The 23,405-nt window shown below is 44.1% G+C and overlaps 1 protein-coding gene across 1 annotated transcript in view; it reads right to left on the bottom strand.

Moving 5' to 3' along the window:
• CORO7 (coronin 7) overlaps positions 1–23,405 on the bottom strand; it is an 850,148-nt gene that overhangs the window by 179,896 nt on the left and 646,847 nt on the right. Inside the window, exon 10 of the mRNA XM_085628451.1 lies at positions 2,613–2,667. Within this exon, the coding sequence (XP_085484577.1) occupies positions 2,613–2,667 (55 nt within the window). The remainder of the gene's footprint in view (positions 1–2,612; positions 2,668–23,405) is intronic.

The following is a 23,405-nucleotide window of genomic DNA, read 5'->3' as shown; positions in this document are numbered from 1 at the left end:
AACAAACTGGGCCAAGCAATGAAGACAGAAGCAATGCCTGATACTGTCAACCTAAATGTGAGCATCACAATCAAAACCCTGAACGCCATCGCACACATCAGGCAAAACCTCAAATTCTGCTGTGACGAGGAAAAGGTTTTTTTTAAAACCCCTTGGAGAGGACGTCAAAAATAGCACGGTAGGATTCATCTGAAAACTGCTGTCCTTTTATAGAACTATAAACGAAGAAGAAACTCTACCAAGACTTATTTCATGCGTGGTTTTTAAATAAGTCTGTTGTCTGAAGGGGGTCATGTTAATAGGAAACTTTATGGAAGCACAGATCAATGATAACTGAAACTGGTGCAGAATGTAAAATATTTGTGATAATATGTAGAGTGTAGGTCGCTCGGGACAGCATTCCTAGCAGTGACAGGCGCAGACAGATCCAGAAGCGAAAAGAGCCCATCCCAGGAGGGAGGCAGGCACATACTGACCCTGAAGCGCACAGAGCCCATCCGAGGGGAAGGCAGGCACTGATTCCCCATAAGTGAACCGAGCCCAACCCAGGGGGAGGAGGGCGCAGACTCACCCACAAGCGAGCAGCGCCTAACCTAGGGGGAGGGAGGCACAGGCTCACCAACAGCGAGTAAAGCTCAACCCAGGGGTAGGCATGTGCAGACTCACCCAGTAGCCTGCTACTGGGTGAGTCAGTGCCTCCCTCCCCCTGGGTTCGGGTCTGCCTGCTACTGGGTGAGTCTGCGCCTGCCTCCTCCTGGGTTGGGCTCTGCCTGCTACTGGGTGAGTCTGCGCCGGTCTCCCCCTGGGTTGGGCTCTGCCTGCTACTGGGTGAGTCTGCGCACGCCTCCCCCTGGGTTGAGCTTTGCTCGCTGCATGGGTGAGTCTGCACCTTCCTCCCTCTGGTTTGGGCTCTGTTCACTTCCTGGAGAATTCGCTCCTGTCTTCCTCTGTGTTGGGCTCTGTTTGCTTCTAGGTTACCCTGAGCTTCCCTCCCCTGGGTTGGGGTCTGTTTGCTTCTGGGTCAGTCTGCGCCTGCCTCCCGCTTGATTGATCTTTGCTCGCTGCTGGGTGAATATGCGCCTGTCTCCCCCTGGGTTGGGCTCTGCCCGCTACTGGGTGAGTCTGCGCATGCCTCCAGTGACAGGAAAATGGGCATTTTTAGACTTTCTGAAAGGTTTGCACAAACATATTTTTTCTGTAGGTTAGAATACATTTTCCATTCGACTACAGTCTGTATTAGAATTCCAAACAATAAAAAGTGTAGTAGTTGGAGGCCAACTGTGGCTTTTAAGTAATAGTAACATGAATTTGAACATCTGGTGTGTTAGCAACGTCAAGAGATCAGAATTCTATGTGAACTGGATGTGCCAAGGAAAACTATAATGTACCAGCTTGAAAAAACACACATGCATCTGGTTCAAGCAGGCACACACATACACAAACGCACATGTCAAACATAATCCTAAAAACAAATATGGGACTAAGTGTGGCATCTGTGGTAGCTGTAAACTAAAAAAGAGGTGTGTGGTTTACACACATTGAAAAAAGACAAATATTATCAGACATAGAAGAAAACTCAAATAAGGCCCACCAGAGAGAGTGTTTTATACCAAAAATAACAGACTGGACCGATTAGGATTAAAACTACAAGTGCACCCAACTCTTGGTGAGTACATCATTGAGAAATAGGGGACATTGAGAAATTAACCAGCTACTAGTCAACCTGAAGGGACAAAATACTAGCTATTAAGAGAAATTATCTGTTATGCAGGAAAAAAATGACCAAGGAATTTTCAAACCTAACCAATCCAAACACCAGCCAAAGACAAGATGCCAGTCAGAAAAAAGAAAGCGGAGGATAACAACAGAAAGCAACCCAGATCTGTGAACCTTTGTCAAGCAACATAGATCTAGAAACTGATGACAAGCAACACAGATCTGGTCCGCAGACCCCCAAAAAGTGACCATCGGATTCAAACTAGACTCAAACCAAAGTAGGTGGCCTACATCTGGATTCAAACGAGATTCAAACCAAAGTAGGTGGCCTACATGTGGATTCAAACTAGATTCAAACCAAAGTAGGTGGCCTACATCTGGATTGAAACGAGATTCAAACCAAAGTAGGTGGCCTACATGTGGATTCAAACGAGATTCAAACCAAAGCAGGTGGCCTACATGTGGATTCAAACTAGATTCAAACCAAAGTAGGCGGCCTACATCTGGATCTTAATCCATAGCAGTCTGTACCTCTAGGCCACACAGGCGATTACTGATGCTACACTTTAAGGGGTGTGGTTCACACTCAACAAGCATATAGCCTTGCAGGGTTTTAGAAGAGGTCTGAACTGGTGTATGATAAAAAAAAGTGAGGCGGCGTCACAAAAATTGGACTTTGCATTTTAGCGCCAAGATGCCATGAGAGACCTGCGTGCTTATTAATTAAATAAAGATGAACACAAACAACACATCGCATTTAAGTTCATCAAAGGCATCCATATCTTCCAGGAAATAAGCAGTAGTGCTACCTACATAGGCATCGCAACCCCATCCATCATTAGTGGAGTACCATCCCCGCCCCTTTCTCTGCACCAATGCCCACAATGACCACTCACCTTCCCAGCCAGTATCAACAGGTTAGTGTCCGGGTCGTACAGAGGAATCATATTCCTGCAATAAGAAATATGGAATATATCATCAAAAACTCTTGTTGAGAGACAAGTGCAACAAGTAATGGACTGATCAAAGGATCTGGTTGCTCATACTTAATAAAAATGCAGTAATGGAACCAGTAAAACAAACAGTCACAGTGAAAGTTTCCCTAATACACAGGCTACAGATCTAATAGGAGCAGTACCTCTCTCTACAACATATCACACAAAGAACAAGCCGAACAGGGATATCTGGAGTGCAAGCTTCCCTCACAGACACAATGATATACAGGTATAACATACGGAAGGGTTCAATTACCTCACACAAGCAGATCTTTATATGCACATAGGCAGTGCCTAGTAAACGCACATTTCACTATCAGTGATGCCTCTACTGGGAAAAAAATGTTTTGTTACCGTGCCCATCCTGACTTTGGCTGCTCTGTGGGGAGCGCCAGTTCTTAAGATGCTTGGCTAAACAATATGTACTTTCCACCGCAATGAACATTCCTGGGATCACCCAATTAATAAAGAGTTTAACCACAGTCCGCTGGGATCGGGAGGACGCGGGTCTGTGGACTGGATGCTAGCAGGAGCCAAGCAGCTGGCATCGCAGCCAGGAAAACCGGAGGCACAGGATCTCCATGCGCCAGGGACGTGTGCCAGCAGTGCCAGTGAGCAGGGATCTGAATGGGGTGTCTGTGCTGCTGTGTGCGAACAGCGAGACCTCCCCTGCGGAACAAGGAAGACCCAAGCACCAGTGAGCTCCCGGCTCACCCGCCTCAACAAGCTTCCTGGTATACAGTATCGTTGTGTCATTTGCGTGATACCAGAGAAAGCCTGCCCCCCTGTGTGGCAACCAGTGACGTGGTCAGTGTGGCATGGGCCTGAGGGCAAGGAAAGAAATGGCCGCCCTGGTCGAACTGGGAAATAGAGCAGTAACCAGGGTTCAGTGGGCCCCGGTGCCACTGCACCAGTGGCACCAATGGAAGCTACGACCCAGTGACAACAAGAATCCCCACAGAATAGAACCTGCCCAATGATAACATACTACTTAAGCTGCACACAGGCAAAACCAGGCACACATATTAAGCATTGGCAAAGCCAATGTGTCTGGCTTTTAATAAGAGTCCTGACTAAAACATTTAAAGAAAAGCTAGCTGCAGTGTAACAAAAAAAACAAAAAGACTGTTTTCTATACACAATCAATGTATGTGATAGACTTTAATGGGTGATGATTTAGTGTACATTTGAGAAGTTAAATAGTTCTTCAAGCTCTTGAATGCAAGCAATCCATAGGAAGTGGATTTATACACAAAATAGCCAATAGCATTAAGTGAGAGAATGATAGTCACCTGGGGTCAGCCAAAGCCCACTCAAGCTATGTTTTATAGCATTGGAGACAATACGTCAGGCAGCCACCTGCCCTATCAGCCAGAACTCATAAATGAAGAACAGGCAATCAATGGGGCAAGCCCACCCAGGCCAAGGCAGAGGTCCCATGGCAGTGTGATGGTGACATGGCAGAAAACCACCAGAAGCGACCCCTGCATCAACCAAGTCAACAGGACCTACAGAGATCCGCCCCACAAACCCAGTGGCAAACATGCACACACTCATGGCAGCCTGCAAAAAGACCCATAACACAAAACCTAGACCACCTTCCTGATCACCGCCATAACAGCTCTGACCTCTATCATTTTGCCATAAACTTTGTAATTTCGCCATTACATTCTCAATATCTGTCTTTTGTTTACTAGACTTTGGGTAGCAACAAAAATACTTCTAAACTGCAATTAATAAACATGGCCCTAAGCTGACATTCACGTGGCTCGAATGTAGGAGGGAATAAATGCATAGAGAAGCTATATTCTTTGCCTTAGACTTGAGCTTGACACCACAATCTCTCAGGCCCCTGTGCTGTCCCGTTGCCTACTTCAGATTCCCGCACGCTCCCACCATTAGATGGGGGGGGAATCATTTTCCAAAACCCGCTCTCCAGCACATTTGCCCATTCATTCAGATCCCCTTCTTCAAGAAGATCCTCCCAAACTGCCAATCCTCTTCCAAAAGGACCGTTCTAGTTGCCTTGGCACGCTCCACTTTTCGCGAAGCCTTCGCATATTTCTGTCCCTTGCTCCACCTTATATGCAACCAAAGCACAAGTACTTGCTATTTCAATCTTTCCTTCACAACCCCAATGCCACACTCTACCTCCACCATCACAAATTAATTCCTATTCCTCTACATAATCCAACCCATTTACACATGGCAGACACGCTCTGCCAATTATGTTTCCACAACCTTCAGCCATCTTGCAAGCCTGTCCGTCAGCTTGTCCTAAGACCAGAAGCGGTGCGTCCATTAGGGCGTTGCCCCCCCTCCGCCCGCGCCTGCAGCTCCCTCGGCGTCTCTGAACTTAAGTAAACTGACTCAGTTTACTTAAGTTCAGAGACACCGAGGGAGAACTGACAATCATGTCAGTCAGCATGACGTCGGACCGCCCACCCCCTTCAGAGTCTGAAGGGGGTGGGCGGTCCGGCGTCATGTTGACTGACATGCATTGTCAGACCACCAGCCAGGGACAGGCAGTAGGCAGCACAAGTGCGCATGAGTGGGGAAGGTGAGCGAATTTTTCGCCCGTGCCCAGTCATGCGCACTTGTGTTTGCAGTGGCTTGCGCATGCCCATTAGGAGCCCCTCGGTCTCCTAATGGGCAGGCGGCGGGCGAAGAATAACCGTGCTGTAAGCCAATCCTGGCGCTGCAGCAGCGCCAGGATTGGCTGAGGGGTTGCCCTCAAGTGCTGACGTGCTGTTCCTGTTTGAAGAGGGCAGAGGCGCCAACGCGGACAGTGGGCCAGGAGCAGAGGCGGTCAGGTACGTTTTTTTCTAAATTTTATTCACCCTCGGCCTCCCACCCCCGAGAGTACTGCGGTCTGCAAGCCGCGACTAGGGTCCCCTAGATTGTGTAATCGTGTGACAGCTGTGCCTCTGTAAAACTAAATCCAGCAAACCCATGGGAACGCTTGATACAACAAGATGTTCTCAGAGTAGATGTTGCTGTGAGCAGCGAGATCGAAAAACTGAGTAGATTATTTTCAAAACTGCAGCGGATTTACAGTTCAGTAATAACTAAAAAAAACACTTATTTGTGGAAGAAGTGCTTTATTCAGTTGCTGAATCCACCTGCACAATTCCTTGAACCAAAGGGAGGTATATTGGAGGAAATTCATTTTCAGATGCTGCATTTGCAATTGCTAAGATTTTGACGACCTTATTACAATTTGGCAGATTATGGTGGTTGTGGTTCCCACATCTGGTAAATACCATTACCAATGAAGAGGTATTTACCACATTTGGTAAATAACGCGTATTTCGAGTTTTCCTCTTCAAAATGAGGCAAACCATGCAGTAATGTTGTGATAGCAAACTCTCCAATTCGCAAAATTATAGAGTTTATAACCACAAAATGGCTATTTACGATGTACACATCTAATTTTACACATGAGAAATGTTTTCTTTCGCTTTATAAAATAGGTTTTGTGATCTGCCTAATTAATATTCCGTAGGCAGGTCGCTCATACTCATACTCGCTCGCTCATACTGACAGGCTTTAGGAGTATGTCAGTTGTTGTGCCATTTATCAGGATAAAATTACATCTCTGAGAGAAACCAAAATACCGGTCTGATGGCACACTATGGGGCTCACAGAAATGTATTTGGCATGTTCCTTTATAGGGAGCACCCACTTTTTTCATCTCACTTAAAGACTTGTCTGCACATATTTCTACAAGACTGGTTACAGTCAGCAGCTGTGGGTGCTTCCCGAAGTCTGGTTAGAGCATATTTTTCCAAAGGTAATGCTGCATGCAGTGCAAGACACTGGGCAAGCATAGATTTTAAAGGGCTAAAGTTGTCATGCAGAACAATTTACATATTACAGTAACTGTTGAACAAAAAAATGCAAGAAGATACGGGGCAGTTTTTAATGTGTTTAATATTTCAAGACTATACGTTCCCACTACTTAATAAGCCTTGCTTTATCGCTGCATTCATTTGCTTTAAAATGCACCATTTGCCAATCTTTTTTTACATTTCTTTCTCAGGAGAGGGACTCTCCCTAGACCCCAGGTTTGTCCATTGAACTTGTTCACATTGCTAACTAGTGTTTTCTATTGGAAGGGGTAGAGCCAAAGCAGTCTTGCTTAGTACCCTAGCCCTCTTCAGAAGTCAGACTTGCTTGGCAACCCAGAAATTCTCTAAAATAATGTATGAGTTTTCTTTTATTAATGCCTAGAATAACTGAATTTTTAGTCCATTTATCCCAGAACTAGTGCTGAAAATCGCACCAAAAAGATGCTAATTTAAAAAAAAAAAATCTTCGTGGGGGAGAATCCCCCGCACCCCCCTGATTGCTGTCGGGTTCGCTCGCATACGTTGATTAGTTCTGCATACGCCTCACCAGTTTCAAATTCCACCAGCCACCCCTGCCTAAGACGTACCTCATCAAAGCGCACTATCCCATCGCCTCATTCTTAATGCCCTCTTCGACTCACAAATCACATACTACTGAATCTAGACAACAGCCCCATCTGGCTTCAAGCCCCAGAGAAGAGTCTAGTTAAAGCGTTAGCAAAGCAAGATGGTCTAGCTATGGCAAGCTGATGTGACTTTTTTTATTTGTTTTTTATTGTGAGCATATAATACATGCTGCTGCCTAAACATCACGGTCAAATGCTTACAATTCATTTTTCTAATTAAAAAAATATCCATGCCACAATATTTTAAAAGAGATGTGTACATGCTTCATAGCTGGCAGGGATGCTTATAACAGGCTTAAAACCCTCTTTAGTTTTAATACATATCAGAGAAAAGTATGATCTTATAAATGCAAAGAAGTGGTACAACTGGCCTTGAATTACTATAACCTGAATCCATAGTTTAAATATAGAAGGTAAAAGAAATAAACATTTAAAAACTTCTATAATTCCGATGGTGTTTATATAGTGAATTTTTGACCACATCAGAATTTTGATATCTGCAGATTTATTGCAAATCTATAGGAATTCACCTGCGTACTACGCTTGATCCCAGTAAGAATGAGGAATAACCTGGGAATCTTGTGTGGAATGTACACATTCTCCTAGTTATTCTTTACTGCTGTGAGTACCCTCAGGGTACACTCCCTAATCCTCAGGTATCCATCCCCACCACAGGATTTACCTATACCCATGGTTAATGTAATCATGCGGCATAGAAGGACCACATTATGCATCAGGGTTGACTACACTTTGTAACAGGGTTAACTAAATTATGTGTCAAGAAAAGGCAAATTATGCAGCGTAAGGCAACACATTACGTGCTAGTATTAACTCATTATTTTTGAATTTTTAAACATATTAATACTATCTGGGCACATGTTTCTCCTCTTAAGTACCACTTTGCCACCAAAATACTGAAATACGCAACAGAAATGTGCAACTCATGTTGCAGCGTTTTTAGTAACTTTTGATCCGTTTAAACTAGGAAATTTTTTTTGTTCTAAACTGCGGATTACGCAGCAGATGGTGGAATATGAGGCAAATGCATAATTATGTGGAAAACATTGCGGCCACAAAATTGAATAATTTGAGTGGCCCTACCTATAAACTGAAACTCCTTTCCGCATTTGTATCTCTAAACGGGGGGAAACAGTGAACTCGAACGAGCCCTTTCATTGGTTCACCAAAGCAATAGATGAACCAATAGATCTGCAGCTTTTTTTGCAGCGCAAAATGGTAGTTCACTCGGAGATTAGTAGAGTTGGCGCAAGAGACGCTCTAGAAAATGCTGCGCGGCCTGCTCTGCCGCCTATAGACGGGGCCTAGCTGAGTAAACACGACATGGCCTGCAGGCTGCTCTGCCACTATAGAAGCAGTGTGACAAATTCGCCTGTCAGCAGCTCAGAGTGAGCCATATACTGGCAGGTGTTGGGTTCTTGCGCAGACTTGTCTGCAAGTTGTTGGAGTGACAATAGAGCTCCTTCCCGCCAGCCACTCCCCACGTAAAAGCATTTACCCGGGGTCTCAGGGCGAGGCTCCCCAGAGCACTCTTTAAACTACTCCCGGTCTGTGCCCCTGACGTCCCCTAGTGCAAGAATGGTTTCATCCAAGCACTGTACTTTCAGGCCTCACTGAGCCATGAGACCACGTTTATTGGTTGTGGACTAATATCGCCAAATGTTTAGTATTTAATCAGCACGTCCGGTGTTTTAATGTCAAGGCCATGAAAAAAAATTAAATATCAGTCAGCAAATTCTGTATTTTTCCACCTCCAGAAATGTTCACTAAACACAGCAAAATACAGAAAGCAATGACTTGAAAAGTATTTTACTGCTATCTATAACACCCTGTACGGTTATTAAAGAAAACGGATGCACAATTGCCAAAAGAAAACTGACGAGTCTTGAGCCAGTACATGTTCCAGGTCTTTTAAAAAAAAAAAAAAACTTGAAAAAAAATTGTACTTTTCAGTATGGAAGGTGGCAACCATTGGACTGACCCAGGGCATGTGCTGGAGTCGAAGCACTTAGTGCAGAAGCATACAAGTCGGTGGGCCCCATCCAAGCCGACATCCTCGATTTGTGTAGCAAAGGAGGTAGTCTGCTTCCTGAAATTCTTTCTGCTTCAATAGAAGACAATAAGGAATACACAGTCCCCCTGTTTTGTTTTTTTCAAAATTGGCCAGTTTCCTGTTCTAAAGTGTTGGCATATATGCAGAACTGCTCCTCGAAGTCTTTGGACAGATCCAAGAACAGCAACAAACTCCCAGATCCGAACTCCACGCCCTTAATCGCCGCAATCTATTGAGATCCAGTGGGTCTAGAATAGAGGGGGCGAGCCACTGAAAGCTCGAGGCAGACTTGAGCCTGAAGCCTGGCTCTAGCTCAGCTCGTGGGCTATTGGAACCTCGAACCCATAAGGAGGCGATCTAAGTTCACGTTTAAAACCCATCACTTTTAATAGGTGCATATCAATGCAGGGCTATAATGTATTATTTTGATGTAAAATCTTCCACATGTTAAAGAAATGCACTTTTTGAATTTTGAAGAGGTAATTTTGTGTGATGTTGGTTGTATGATTTACATGGCTCGGCTTGTGCACCGACTAAGCGTCAAACAACCCTTGGCTCAGCTCGCCCTATTAATTCTTTGGCTCGCCCACCTCTAGTCTCGAACAGATCTATGCGAAGTTAAACTCCAAGGCCCTGCACAAGCCTATATTGCTCCCTTACTGTGTGAACATACATAGTGGCTTTGGATGAGGGGATGGCCACGCCCTCCAGATACCCGCTGGCTTCCAGTCCTCAATTATAGGATTCAAAACGAGCATTAACAAAGTCAATGGGCGTGCAATCAGCTTTTTGGCTGTGTCAAAGCTTGTTTTATTTTGTTATGGCTTTCTTAAAACTGTATTTTCCCGGAAGCAGCTGGACTCTTCTAAACATAAAAAATATTGTCTAAAAGCAAAAATATATTTTGGTATCAGAATTCACACGTTGCCAAAGTAGTCCCTGACACTGAAGGGAACTACTTTGTGTGAAGATGAGCTCCTCGTGAATAGGTGGAATGTTGCCCCTAGGAGTGAAGTTAGCGAATATGCCACGTTACATCGCATGCTATTTTAAAGCATGCCCTTACAACTCGGTCATTTCCACGACCGCGTTGTAACAACGCATGCCATTACAACGCAGGATGGAACAACGCCTTGCTTGCTCTAGGGGGGAGCTGGATGTTAGGATAGTATAATTTACTATTCCAACTCCAGTCTGCGCAACAAACTGTAGGGAAGGTGCAGGATTTCAAATCCGACACCTTCTCTCCCCTAGAATAAGTTGTTGTTCCGACTTGCGTTGTAATGGCATGCATTGTTACAGCGCGGTCGTTGTAATGACTGCGTTGTAACGGCATGCATTGTGTTGCATGCAGTGTAACGATGTTTCCCGAAGTTAGCCGGTGCTGAATTGGAGGGCTAGCTGAAAGTCCCTATAACTATTTTAATTATAATAATTTTCATACATTCAAATAGGTTTTGACTTACAGCAGACCTGAAAAGGTCACAAAAGACACTTGGCCCTCGAGTAGGCGCTCCAGAATTCAACATTACATCACCACTGGACACATATGATAGAGGGAAAGCCCGATGGGCACGCAGCAGCAAAGAACTCGCATTATTTCTAGGAAGAACTTGCTCAGCTGATCCCCGATAGAAACTCAATGGACAGCTAGGATTCGCCGAGGCTCACACACCTGTGTACAGGAGCTCGTCTGGGTTTATGCAGACGCACACTTTGGTCAAATGACTCACCTGAGGTCGAACGGATTAGCCGCGAGACGGGTTAAACCAAAAGACACGTGGTCAGAGAGACGTGAGGCCCCCACGGACTCAGGCAAGTTTACTGTTCAATGCGCCACCTGCAGCTTTACCCGGCAGCCACTACCGCCGGTCTCCAAGCAACGCCGGTTACGTCATAGAGCAAGACTCCGCATTCTATGACGCAGCTGGTCCAGCAGGGATAACGCGAACCGAAGATCAGCCCCACCCGAACTACGCAACCCCAACCGAAACTGAAAGCAACAGATATAGGACCCTCTTCGGAATGAGAAATGTGTGTGGAGAGTAAGACAGACTTCAAGTTTGCTTTTGTGCCTTCCTCCTGCAGGCCCTTCAGGGCTACCATTATAGTGTCCATGTGTGCAGGGATGAAGAGTCCGCGTGCTCGGATGCACAAGAGGTACACATCTTTTCCAGGTTCAAAGTTAAACTGGGGGGCGGCGCAGCATTAAAAAGTTTGAAGACCACTGCCGTAGAGCAACAGTGACTGTCACTGAGGTCGCAGGACCCTTGAGGCCAGTCCGCCTCACCCATTGGTACCTCCATTGGCCTCGTTTCAGCAGTAGTAGTGCAACTCGCAAGGGATCAGCAATGCGGGATTCACACGCACATCAAACGAAGTTCACAAACTTCACGGTCTCTCTGCTTCATGCACAAGCACTTTTAACATGTGCTGCCTGCTTTGGGGCCTCTGGAATTATGCAGCAATGGATTACAACATTATTTTGGAGTACAGACTACATTTTGCAGCAGAAAAGGCTGTAGCGGTACGCAGTACATTTTCTGATACTTTATTATTTTGACATTTTTTAACATACTAGGTCTCTGCAAAGATTTTGCCTCATTAGAACCAGTGTAACATACAAATACAGCATCGAGAAAGGTAACCAAACCACTCATCCTTTGCAAATGTCTCTCCACTTCGCAGCAACACAAGTCACATTTTTTTTAAACTTTAGATCCGTTTGAGCTCCAAACAATTTTTCTAGTTAAAATTATCAGATTATGCAGCACATGGTGCATTAAGTGGCAAACATTTGCAAACTAGGATATTTTGCCATTCATGTTTGTACTGCTCTTGTGGAAAAAGGGAGAAGTGCTGATGACAGAAACTACATGGCTCCACAACCCATTTTCCATAGCATCAGATTTGCAGAATTCATAAAAGTCCAACAAATGTCAAGTAAGAGGTCAGGATATGTGAGGCTTTAGTGTATTTGAGCAATACTGCAATTTCCACTCTGTTGTGCTGCAGCGGCCATGGGCAGCCTAAACTACCAAAAGCCCTATGGTGAAGTAGTACCTCAAATGCAAAGAGATCTTTAGGAGCAGATAGGTATTTTAAATTGCAACTCCGTGGCCTATGACTGGGCAGAAGCTTGATTTCCCCCACATCAGCTACCCTGGGCTGTTCACTAACCTCCGCAAATGGTAGGTGGTGATCTGGCCGCGATTAAGCTGGTTTCCACATTGTCCATCAGCTTGAAGGAAGTACCGTCAATTACTCCATGGCTTTAGGCATGGATTTGAGAATGGCAGGTAGAATGACACCTTGTCGTCCGAGGTAGAGGCCACTATGATGTGCCTGGAGTTATCCAGCCCACCTAATCTTGCATCTCCTTCACGGCCAAAGCCGTCCCATACCATGTGCAACGCCCTTCAGCCAATTCTAGCTGTCCATTGGGGGGCTTGTAGTGTCACTTTAAACATTGCAAATATGGGTCCAAATAGCCCAACATGGAAAGTGCTGTTGAGTGAAAAGCCAAGACTGGCGTGAGGCATTTTCTACCACATGGCGCCACTTGGTAGCTAGGTTCATCACACTTCTCTTTTTCATTCGTTTTTCCGCCAATGAGCATATTGTTCCATTCCTCCCAGTCAGGAGAACATTTTGAAGGCTGGCAGACTCCAGTGAGTAGGCAGTAAAAGCTGTGGATGAAGAGGTATGACTTGCTCCACAGAAATGGCTGTGGCAGGGCAGGTTAGCAGAAACTAAAATAAAAAAAAAAAACACATGCTGCAATGTCAGGTGGTGGCTCCACCACCGCCAGGATAGAATGCTAGGATGGTGGAGGGAGGCAGATGGGAGGATAACGAGGTGAGCATTGCTGGATTTCAAGTGCCTGGTACTGTGCCCGCAGTCACCTGAGAAGTGCTAAAGGCAGGTGCTGTGTCAGAAACATTGCATCCACCACCTCCATTACCTGGGCCTTAAAATGCCCAAAGTCACGGCTGGCGGATGTCCTGACGCAACTGTGTGTCTGCGAGCGTCCCTACAGAAAACCCCACCAATCTGCAAGGAATTCATTTAATCGTAGCCCTGCTGTGATTCCAGACATGTTCTTTCCCTCTTAAGCCACACCCCGCTAACACTGACTACATATGTGAAATAAGACCAGTCTTTGCACCACGTATCTTAGACTATGGAAAGCAGATACAGTAATAGGTACATAGGGCAAAATTAATGAAAAGAACACTCACAGGTCCAAAGTAACCTTCATATTTTAACTCCTACTTTTATCTGCATGGCGCAGCCAACAGTTAAACACCTTTTCCATTCATTGTGGACAAGGATGTATTTTTCGTGCGCCTTAAGCAACCTCTGCGGAGCCCCCAATTCTCTGTGTGCGGGCCGACGCTCGACTTCCTGTTGGGTTCACTGTCGGTCTTGCTTTGTCACAGTCTCCTTTCTACAGCGACAAGTTTTGGCCCAGCTCAGCCGAAAACTCCGTGTGATCCACGGGTGCATCTTTCCATGTAGGCCTCAGGCACGGATAAAGTTAGGAAGTCTTAAACGTTTCATTTGAAAGGGGGTACGAGGCACACCTTGGGGCCCCCACTGACTCTGGCAGCAAACTTCAAAAGCTGTTCTTAAGTGCTCCCAACTCTCCCCCTCCTCCTGCATGCCTTCCTTTCTTTGTTCTGCAGCGCAGTCAAAAGAAAAAATCCACATCATAATCTCCACACCACAAAGCCCCAGCAGGTCTTTCATAAAAAAAGATTTCACTCCAGTACAAGCAGAACCCCTTGACATTTTCATGGGGTAATGAGCAATCTTTTACTTCATGGGATCTAGGCAAAAGATTATAAAAATGCCCTAGTGAAAAAGTGCCACTTTAAAGCAAACATTGGCAAAGTCAATCAGCCTCACTCTGCCAATGCTTTTCAGGTCGTCATTACTATCTTTCAAGATGGCAGCCAAGTTGCATGATGCAACGCTGCAGCACATGAGATGGTGGCATCCATCTTGTAGAGAAAATAATGTTTTAAACTTCCAAGATGGCTGCCATGTTGCGTGATGAGACGTAGCATGATGCAATGTTAGAGACTCTTAAAAGTATAGAAAACAACGTTTTTAATAATTTCAACATTCGTCACAACTTTGCATCATGCCACAAGGTGTCATGCAATCTGGCGGCCACCTTCAAAGTAGAAAATAACCTTTTTATATTTACAAGTCAGTCGCTGCTAATGGTTTTGACAATGCCGGCACACTTTTGAAAGCATTCAGCATTGCCAAAGCAAATTTTATGGCAACTCCGGAGGCTTCTATTATGCCTTCTAACCTAACCTAAACGTACATATACAATAACCAATGGAATGGCAGTTCTATGTATAATACCTAACTTGACTGTGAACAGTTCTCTTTTCTTGTTGCTTGCAGTCAAGATAAGTATTATACTTTACAGCTTCATTTATAAATAACAGTTTTCATTAATATTTATTCATTTTATTGCCTTTGTAGTGTTTATTTTTAAGGTGCAGCTTATTACACTTGTGTTTCTGCCCATTTTATAGCCCAGTAGGCATGTAGCCGCATTCTCCACGAGCGCCGCTTTGATCGCGCAGTGCAACTTGGACCGCGCCCGCCATTTTCGTGGTGCTCTCACCTGCTACCATTGCGGTTTGTGCGATACTACTCCGGTGAGGCCCGTTGCTTCCTTTTTTCCGTCCGGCACTTTCTGAGACAGTCTTCTTCCTCCTCGAGGTGGGGCCTGGCTCTCCACAACACGCCCCTTTTTTCCACATGGCTGGGTTTGGCCTTCATTTGGAGAATCTCCCTTACTCCTACCATAGACCCTTCCATGATCACTTTTTTCTCAAAATTCGGCAAGGATCCACGCAAAGGTGTTGTAATGAACTGACCCCCTCTCTGCCACAACATCTTGCCTCCTCCTCGTGAGATGTCAGATGCCTATGATCTTACAAATCACTACACGTGTTCCATGGAGACAGTCCTTGGCTCGATCGCTCCACTACAGTTTAAAAGAGTGTCCGGAAAAGACTCTAAACCTTGGTATAATGGTAGCCTTAATGCAGAAAGGCGCAACTTGAGGCTTGCTGAACATCAGTGGAGATCAGCTCCATCCCTTGAACACCTCAAGCACCTGAGATCATTGAGGAACAGATAACACAAAAGCATCAGAACTTCGAAAGCAAATTTCTTCAGAAACCAGCTGGATCAAGCCAGTAATCATCCCACAAAACTTTTTGAGCTTTTAAAAGTACAATCAAACTGCATGCCCAATTTGTCTCCTGCTGGATCTAGTCCACTCCCAAACAGAGAAATGTGCCTCTTTTTTGTTCAGAAGGCAGAACGCATGAGAAAGGACCTGCAGACGGCCTTGGAACAGGGTACTCTCCCACCTCATCCCATCCTCTTTGCTTCCAAGACTACTGTTCGCTCATGTTCCACTAGGCACTTCCCCAAAAACAAAGCATAATGGAGCTCTTTTAAAACCTTTGAGGAAAGTGTCATCCACATGATTCTAACATTGCTAAAACCATCCAACCACTTCAATGATCCTCTACCTCCCAATTTCTTCACAGAGATCTTACCCTCGAAACTCCCACTTTAGACCAAGATTACTAATGCCTCACTCCTTCAAGGACTGACTAAAACTAGTCAGGTTTCCCCTATCCTAAAAAAACAAACAGCAGATCAAACCGACTTAAACAACTTCAAACCTATCTCCAATATTCCTACCCTGGCAAAGCTCCTTGAAAAATGTGTTCAAATCCAACTCTGTAACTACATCAAACAATTCCGACTATTAGATTATTTTCAATCTGGCTTTTGTCCAAGGCACAGCACTGAATCGGCTACGACAAACATAGTAGTGGACAATACACTAAAAATACTGGATCAGAACCAATCATGTCTGTTAATCCTTCTTGACCCATCGTTGGCATTCAATACGGTTAAGCATGACAACCTACTAGACCTCTTGGAACACTGCATGGGGCTTTCAGGAACAGTCCTTAACTGGTTAACCTCCTATCTCCAAAACAAGACTCAAAGAGTCGAGGTTAATCACTCACTATCACAGACGACTTTGGTCACATCAGGTGTCCCCCAGGGCTCCTCACTCTCGCCCACTCTCTACAAACTGTTCATGGAGCATTTAACGGAACTTCTGAGCTCAGCCATCATCCACTACCACATGTACGCTGATGAGATCCGACTTTACCTAAAAGTTGCCTTCCCAGAAGACAACCGCTCCCTCAACACAACTTTACAGAAAACTCAAAATTGGCTAACATCCAATAACCTCAAACTAAATACTCAATAAAACAAATTGCTCCTAATTGCCCCACCCAACCAGTCACCTGTCATTGAAGAATGGTTGAAACATCTTACAGCCTTCAACTGCATTCCACAGGTCATTGATTCAGCGAGATAATTGGGAGTAATTTTAAACAAGAACCTCAACAAGCAGAAGCACATCAGTGGCGCCACAAAAAGGGCGAATCACCAAAAGAACATTCTAAGAAAACTACAACCCTTACTCCCCGCCAACAATTTCAAGCATGCAGTGAAAGCCCTAGTGATTCCCAGCTTGGACTATGGAAGGGAAACCCTCTCTGGCTTGCCCAGATCTAATTTGGGTTCTCTAAGGGCTTAGCTCTTCGCAGCTGCAAGGCTCATCACCGGCTCAAAAATAAACAACTGCATCACCCCTGATCAGAAATCCCTCAACTGGCTCCCATCCGAAGCAAGAATCCAGCTAAAAGTTGCCTGCATGACACATAAAGCCCTCCACTGCAAAACCCCCAAGTATCTTGCCCAATAACTCAAACTTTCTAGTGGCTCCAGATCATCAAGAAGCTCCAACACCCTTCTTCTGAAACCACAGAAATTCTGCAAGAAGAAACACCTTACCACAGATCTTTCTCCTAGATGGCCCCAAGAATTTGGAACACTGCCCACTGAAGTCAGAATCAATCCCTCAACTGTTTCCTTCAAGAAAGAAGTCAAAGCACTCCTTATGAACAAATGTCTTCCCTAGATACTAAGATACCCTTCTTCCCTCAATAACATTCATGATTACTCTCACAGGCAACTGCAGTGTTTTAAACTTAGTGCTCCTGACTCTACCCTACCGTTTCTTGATACTGCCATATCCAACAGTTTTATTGTCTATGATAGGTTGGCTTATACTGAGTTATCTCCTCTACCATTGAAAATTGTGAAGCGTATTCCCTTTTCTGGGTGCTACCTATGTCCTGTATCTTTCTTCTTCGTATATGATTTTATTGTTATCACTATGCTCCTCTCTATAAATTTGTAAAATGCTCCGATACCCTACAAGTGTCAAGTTTGCCCTATAAAGACTAGCAAAATAAAATAAACAAATAAAGACAAAGCATGGTCCACATGCCAGGACAAATTGTTACATATGGTGGGTCCTCTGGCCCGGATTTTTGATTTGGCGGAGTTGGACTGATTGGATAATTCTTCTATAGATCCAGAAGTTTGATCTCTTTGGGAGCAAAGATCCTTCTGCTTGTTAGGCTATGCCAATTCGGTCATGACTCATGAGCTCAGAAAAGGCCTTCTGCTGAAATTGAATCCAAAACTGGTTAACCTTGCTGTCACAGTCCCTGGAACTAAAGCGGAAGGACTCCTTTTGGGAGATTCCTTTATCAATGAACTGAGTAAATACGTGTTTACGTTTGCTTCTCTTGAAAAGGCCCAGCTGTCTCTCAGGAAAGCTTTTTCACAACGTGTTTTTGCCTGGGCCGGTAGAGGCAGGAGCCACTTTACCGGCTGTAACTACTAACATCAAGGATCGAAAGGCTCCTACAACGCCACTCCTTAGAAATACAGGCTGCAATTTTATCCACAAAGAGGTCGAGGTTTGGGAGGCCAGAAAAGTTCCAGATACAGGTCACGAACAAGATAGTCTTACTTCTGGCCTTTATTCTGTAGGAGGCCATCTTTGTCTATTCCTTTCAATATAGCAGTCCATAACTTCCGATCCCTTGGTTTTAAACATTTTCCAAGGTTACGCGATAGAATTTTACTCACCTCCTGTCCAACGAGTGTTTGCTCCTCCATAATTTTCCACAGAATTGTCCAACCTTATTTCCTTGGAAATAGAATCTCTTCTCATCAAACAGGCAATTCAGGTAACTTCTCCCAACCCTACAGAGCTTTTCAGTTCTCTCTTTTTGGTTCGAAAGAAGAACAAAAAAATGAGACCTGTGATCATCCTCAAGCATTTCAACCAATTGATTATCGTCACTTCAAGATGGAAACTATTGTCCATCTCAGGGACTCCTTACAACAACACAACTGGATGGCGCGCCTGGACCATCAGGATGCTTATCTATCCGTACCCATTCTCCTAGATCACAGAACGTTCCTCCAATTCCGGTGGCAGGGGCAGACCTATCATTTTTCCTCTCTTCCTTTCGGCCTCTCATCAGTCCCATGGTGTTTTACCAAACTGATTAAACCGGTTGTAGCATTCCTCAGAGCTTAAGGCATCAGGTTAATAATATATCTAGACAACATTCTCCTAATGTGTCAACCCATTCTTTCTCTACAGTCACAAATTCAAACTACATGTTCCCTTCTTTCAGACCTAGGTTTTCTAAGCAATACAGAAATGTCCATGCTAATCCCATCAAAACAAATAGAATTTTGGGCTTTCTAATAGATTCTTCTTCGGCCACCCTACTTCTTCCAATGGCAAAAATAAAGTCCATAAAATCAGAAATTATTCAAACTCTTTGAAAGTCCATCATCTCTCTCAGATCCCTAGCAAGGATTGTGGGTCTTCTCTCGTCATTCAAGCTATGCTTCCAGGCCCTAACATTTTTGCGCCCTGCAAATACTACAAATCCATCGCCTGTGCAGAGGTCTAGCGTATTCAGACTCCGTAAATCTAGATGTGGACTCCCAACTGGAACTTTGATGGTGGATATACCATTTAGATGTCTGGAACGGCATGTCAATCTTTCAAGGAGCCCCAGATCTTGTATTAGAATCAGATTCAAGCCTGGCGGGTTGGGGTGTCCATTTTGGACTAATCTTGACTGGAGGTACATGGTCACGAGAGGAGTCCAGATTGCACATCAATTGTTTAGCAATGCTTGCAGGCTCCTTTGCCATCAAAAGCTTTGCAAAAGACAAGATTTGTTGCTCCATCCTTTTTCGCATGGACAACATATCTGCTATCAGGTACATAAATCATTTAGAAGGAACAAAATCCAAACCTTTGGCAGAACTTGCGAAACGTTTCTGGGAATTTTGTCTCCTAAACAAAATCTCTCTACCAGTTGGAGAACATCTGCTTGCTTGTCGTCTATTAAAGGGAGTTACATTTTGTAACCCTCCTACTCCAAAATACAGCACAAAATTGGATGGGAATGTTGTTTTAAATTTGTTTTTGTCATGACCAGATAATGATGCACTATCTCTGAAAATGTTATTGGCTAAATTTACCATGTTGTTATGCCTTATTTCCATTAAACATCTGTTAGATGTTAGAGCGTTATATATTTCTTCTCAGCAATCTACTCCTACAGGTGTTCTCTTTACCATTTGCAAACATACAAAAACGAATTTAACTTCTGTATTCTATCCATATTTTCCTCAACATCCCAAACTTATGTGGCTCAATGTCTCAAACTTTCTGAACATCACACAGTTGATCTCAGGTCTTCCTCTGATACCCAGCTCCTCATTTCCTTCAGAAAACCCCACAAACCTGTTACTTCCCTTACTCTTGTCTGCTGGGTCAAGTGTGTTATGTCCCTTGCAGCTACTAATACTTCCTCTTTATGTGCCCATTCAGCCAGAGGAGCCATGGCTTCTAAAGCTTTTGGGGCTGGCTCTCGTCTGGAGGATATTCTGAGCTCAGCTGATTGGTCTAAAGAGTCTGTTTTTCACACTTTCTATTGTAAACTTGTTGAAACTGCTTTTGGTATAGTGATTAATATGCTTTAAAGAAGCATAAAAGGAGCCTCCGGTCTTGCCATAAAATATAGATTTTCCCAGTAATTTATGAAGGAAAGTCTTAATTTTAGAAAAGGCATGGAGGCGAGTATCACCCCAACTCAACATGCTCTCAATTTGTTCTCTGTTTCCCACCCTAACAGCCACTTCAGTTCAACAACCTACTTCTACATAAAGCTCAGGCATCTCTTTATGTATCTGCCAGGTGCCCGTCTTCAGCTCTAGTCACACGTGGACGTTTGAATTTTTTATCTTCCTTTCTCATGATGACGCCTCCCTTTGTGGACTTTTGCCAAGATGCGTTCGCTGTTTTCTTTAGCCATTTCTATTGTGTTTTCTATTTTACCTTTGTTTAACATTTATCTTTGACTTCTCACACAATAAAAGCGGAATGTTCGCAGTCAAGTTGGGTATTACACACAGAGCTGCCATTCCATTGGTTATTGTATATGTTACGTTTTTCATCTCACTGGCTAAATCCTGCTTAGTTTCATGGGACTTGTAGTTGTTCTTTTATCTTGACTGCTGCTATTGAAATAAAGCAAGATCAGAAGGCATAATACTCACCTCTGTGTCTTTGATAAAATTAAGACCTTCTTCATAAATTACTAGGAAAATCTACATTGCGGTGGGTAGTGGGAGGCGGCTGGAGGGGGTGACAAAAAAAGAGGCAACGCAGGAGTGATTGGGAAGGATCAGAAAATGAGAGGCAGTGAAAGGAAGAGAGCATGCGTGATACCGAGCTACAGCAATGTTCGGTGTCAGAGGGAGGGGAATACCCGAGGTGTACGGCAGAGAGAGAGACAGGGTGGGGAGAACCATAATGAAGAGTGGGTGAGAAGAGAGCCGCACATGCACTCCTATGAAGTGCTAAATGACTAATAATTATATTTAATTTATCTGGAATTTGTGTAGAAGCATTTTAATTAATGATTGTTATTTAAGTATGTTTTGATGGTTTGGATGAAACCGAATAAAGTTTATGATGATGATGATGACTAATAAAACTCAAAACAAAAAGAAAAAACAGTTCCTGGAATTAGCAGAGGAAGGATACAAGCCATCCAATAAAAAGATAAGGTAAAATGAGTATCCTCCCTGGAAGGGATAAACACAAGAATAGAGTTGAAAGCCACATAATAAGGAGAAAGGAATTTTGCTAGACAAGAAAGTCATCCAATCACAAGCAAGGTGCTGACCCAAAGTCCATTCTATGTAGTATTTTATGCAATACCATCTGCCAGTGCCCGTTGAAGCTGCAAGAACACAACAATATATTATCAGCTAATACTTTTGTATTGCAAAGAAGTTTCTCAACAGAACCTGATGAGGACCTGTTTTGATCTCATGGGTATAAAACTGTTAAATGATTTTTTTTTAATAGAAATTCAAAGGGTGGATTACACACATAAAATATCTATTACACGTGGAGTAGAAAAAGTGGGGAAAATAAGACATATTTTTTCACTTGTGCCACCTGATATCTCCTGGTCTATCTAAAAGGAGTCAGTTCAAGGGGATAGGATGCAGTTTCATATCTCGAAGGGCAGAAATTCTACTATCAGTGTTTCCCTAAAATGAGTTCATTAACAAACCGGAAGATGGATGCTAGAATTGTGCACAGTATCTGCCTTATGCAGTCTTTTTCCTTTCATATACCAGAAAAGTGTCGCCAACTGATTTTTTCCCAGTCCAGGAACTGTCTCCAAATCTTCCACGGAGACCACAGACACCATAACTGAACAACAACTCTCCTTTACTAGATAATGTCCGTCAGTGCGTGCTGCAAATCCACAAGGAGTGAGGAGTTTGGATCCACTCAGACATACCCACACAACAGCCTAAGGTTGCATGTATGCTCACTCAGTAATCCCAACTTCACACCCATATATGCATACATACAATGTCATATGGCCTCATCATACAAGGAGCATAGGCTATGTGCCTGGAGCATTGAAGCAGGAGATCGCTTAGATAACAGATACTTCTCTCGCCAGATTCCCGCTGGTTTGCCCTTGTCTTGGTCCCTGCAGCTTCCTTATGGTGCAAGCTAGTCCACTAGATGCAGACAGAGGAACATGCCTGCGGGAGAAGCAGCGAAGGCCTGTGGATCATTCTAAGGGATCTTTTCCTCTCCTTCCTTCAGTAACTGAACTATACTAACGGTCAGGACAACTTTGACTCCGGACCCGAGTCCTCAGGAAGGCACGGCACCATGACAGGGGACAGCAATTCTCTGGCAGAGTTATGTCCCAGTGCCTTTTTGTTTCACAAGTTGGGAGTATAAAGTAAGCACAAAGAGTATTGAGCACAGTGTGCCAAATGTATATACTTCACAAATGTATGTTATATGTTAAATCTAATAAAAAAACAAATGTAAAAAAAGGCGGGCCAGTGTGGAATCGGGGAGGACCTGGAGCAGGACACTACCTCCAGCCCAATGTAAGAGTACAATGACTCGAACAGCAGTTTAGAACTCGATTTCTGGGAGGAACAGCTTCACTTTTTTAGTAGAGACAGCTGGTTCCAAGCGGTCTAGATTTTTGTTATGTGTTCCTTGGGGAAAGGTTGGTGTCCACAGTGAATTTGAGTCACTTGGCGTGGGTCAAAATTTAGTTGAACTTCACAGCTTCAAGCCAGGTGTGGAGTAGGAGTTACTTCTTGTTGGTGGTGAATAGGAGGAGTTTGGTTTTGGTGGGATCATGTTTCAGGTAGGTGCTAGACATAGACATCTGGATGTGGAGCAGGCAGTGTTTGTGGCATTGGATGCCTAGAGAAGAAGAGGCTTCAACAGTGTTTTTACTGACATAGGTGTATTGATGGATTTAAATGCTATTATTGGTGAGCAAAGTCCCATGGTATTCGAAATTGAGGTTGGAAATGACATGTGACAAAATGGATCCTTGCAGAACTTAAAAGAGTGATTAGCAGAAAACTCGAAGCACAAGTTGCCTACCTCGTGCAATACTCTTTCTGGTGGATATTCTCTCTAACCGCAGATTCCTCACCTTTATAATATCCGCAGGAGACTGAATCCAGAAGATTTAAACAGCATTGCTTCCATGCACTGATAGGTGGTGCCGTGTGGCTCCACGTTTACCTAGTTCCTTCCTGGAAGTGACAATGGCGCCATATATAA

This window comes from Triturus cristatus, chromosome 10 (genome assembly GCF_964204655.1).
Source record: "Triturus cristatus chromosome 10, aTriCri1.1, whole genome shotgun sequence".
Taxonomy (NCBI): Eukaryota; Metazoa; Chordata; class Amphibia; order Caudata; family Salamandridae; genus Triturus; species Triturus cristatus.
Note: the sequence above shows the minus strand (reverse complement) of the source record. Positions and strands in the feature narration are given on the sequence as shown.